At 41.4% G+C, this 1535-nt stretch overlaps 1 protein-coding gene across 1 annotated transcript in view; it reads right to left on the bottom strand.

The window, feature by feature from the left end:
* Positions 1-399: 399 nt before the first annotated feature.
* The window catches only part of LRRC7 (leucine rich repeat containing 7), a 41377-nt gene continuing 40241 nt past the window's right edge, over positions 400-1535 (bottom strand). Inside the window, exon 13 of the mRNA XM_009710597.1 lies at positions 400-696. Coding sequence (XP_009708899.1) covers positions 589-696 — 108 coding nt within the window. The 3' untranslated portion in view covers positions 400-588. The remainder of the gene's footprint in view (positions 697-1535) is intronic.

Raw genomic sequence — 1535 nt, 5'->3', positions numbered from 1 at the left:
GTGACATTTTTACTAATTAATATGGAGCCAGCTATACACACTGCATATGTACAGGTATTTTCATAAGGCATATAATATCTTTGCATTGAAAATAAATGAACATTATTAAATTTAATTTAATATATACTTTCTTTGAGGTGTTTATGAAAATATTTTTTCTCTATATTTTTGTATGTGACATGATAGAAATATTTCATGGGAAGTACAGGTTAATATATTTTATCTTTATAAAGGCATATACAACTTTGAGGCAGTGTTTCTGATGGACAGCAGAATTCCTAAAGAATTTGTATGTGCTTCTGTGTTTTGAAATCATATGAAATTGACTTTAAGAAGTAACTTGATTAAAAAAACGCACCAATGCACAGCCAGAGGCTGACAATTAAAACTAATACATAGCCACATGAACAATATATTTATATAGTTAATATATTTTTTTCAAGATGATTGGTACTAACATATAGTATTATACATTTGGCACTACTGTTTGCCATTGGTCCAGCAATTGGCAAAAAATTTGTTTCCTATGTATAAATCTGTTTGAACATTAGATCTGGCTAGACGTATTTACTATTTATAAAAAAATATTTAGACAGTAAGCTCACGTTGAATAACTAGGTCTACTGTATTCTGGAAACTCTTCAGTAGTAGTACAGCTTTCTCATGTTCCATATGTACAAAACTGTGTCCATTTGCCTGTAACACAGAAACAAGAAGAAGAGAAATCAAACGAGATTCTGTTTACTGTCTTCATTTTGGGGGAGCAAAAGGACACGTGAACATTAAAAACAAGGCCGAAATAAATAATAATCATAGAACGATTTCCCACAACCAGGACTTGGACTGTACCACTGAGAGAGCACGTCTCTCTTCCTCCCTCGGGCAGATCCCGCACCCCCTGCTCTGAGCAGGGGCTGGACGAGATGACCTCCGGGGCTCCTTTCCAGCTTCAGTTATTCTGTGACTCTACAATATTCCACGTATTTTCTGAAGAAACAATAACTCTGGGATGTGAGAGTTTCAAACGTTGCGAAGCCCAGAGAAAGTGAATGCTGCCAGAAGGCATTGCTGGCTACGAAGGCAGGCTCCGGCTCGGCTCAGGTGCAGACATACTGCACATACAGAGGGAAAAGTTTACTGAATAAACTGCTCTGCTTTCGTGCTAACTAAACCCTTCTATAACCTGCCTGTTAGAATGCTATGTAAGAGTGTCACATGTTAAACATAATTAGCAACGGTTTACTGAGTGTGATCAACGAGCCAAAGCAGAAGATCCACCATTCTACAGAATCAAGCCAGCCCGTGAAGGCGACCAGGTACCGAGCAGAGGTAATGCCCCCCGCAGACACCTGCCCTTCAGCCAGCCCTGAAAGCCCCCGGCCCGCTCCCCGGGTGCCAGGTACGCCCGCAGACGCCCCTGGCCCTACTGCAGGGCTTGCACCCAGCTGGGTAAACGCTCAGCTGGTTCAAAGCCTCCCCTTTCCCTCCCCAAAGACACCAGCAGAAACCTCCACTGTCCTTTCACCGTGCGCCCA

Source organism: Cariama cristata, unplaced genomic scaffold (assembly GCF_000690535.1).
Source record: "Cariama cristata isolate BGI_N322 unplaced genomic scaffold, ASM69053v1 scaffold542, whole genome shotgun sequence".
Lineage (NCBI taxonomy): Eukaryota > Metazoa > Chordata > Aves > Cariamiformes > Cariamidae > Cariama > Cariama cristata.
The sequence above is the reverse complement of the archived record's forward strand: the minus strand, read 5'-3'. Positions and strand labels throughout refer to the sequence as shown.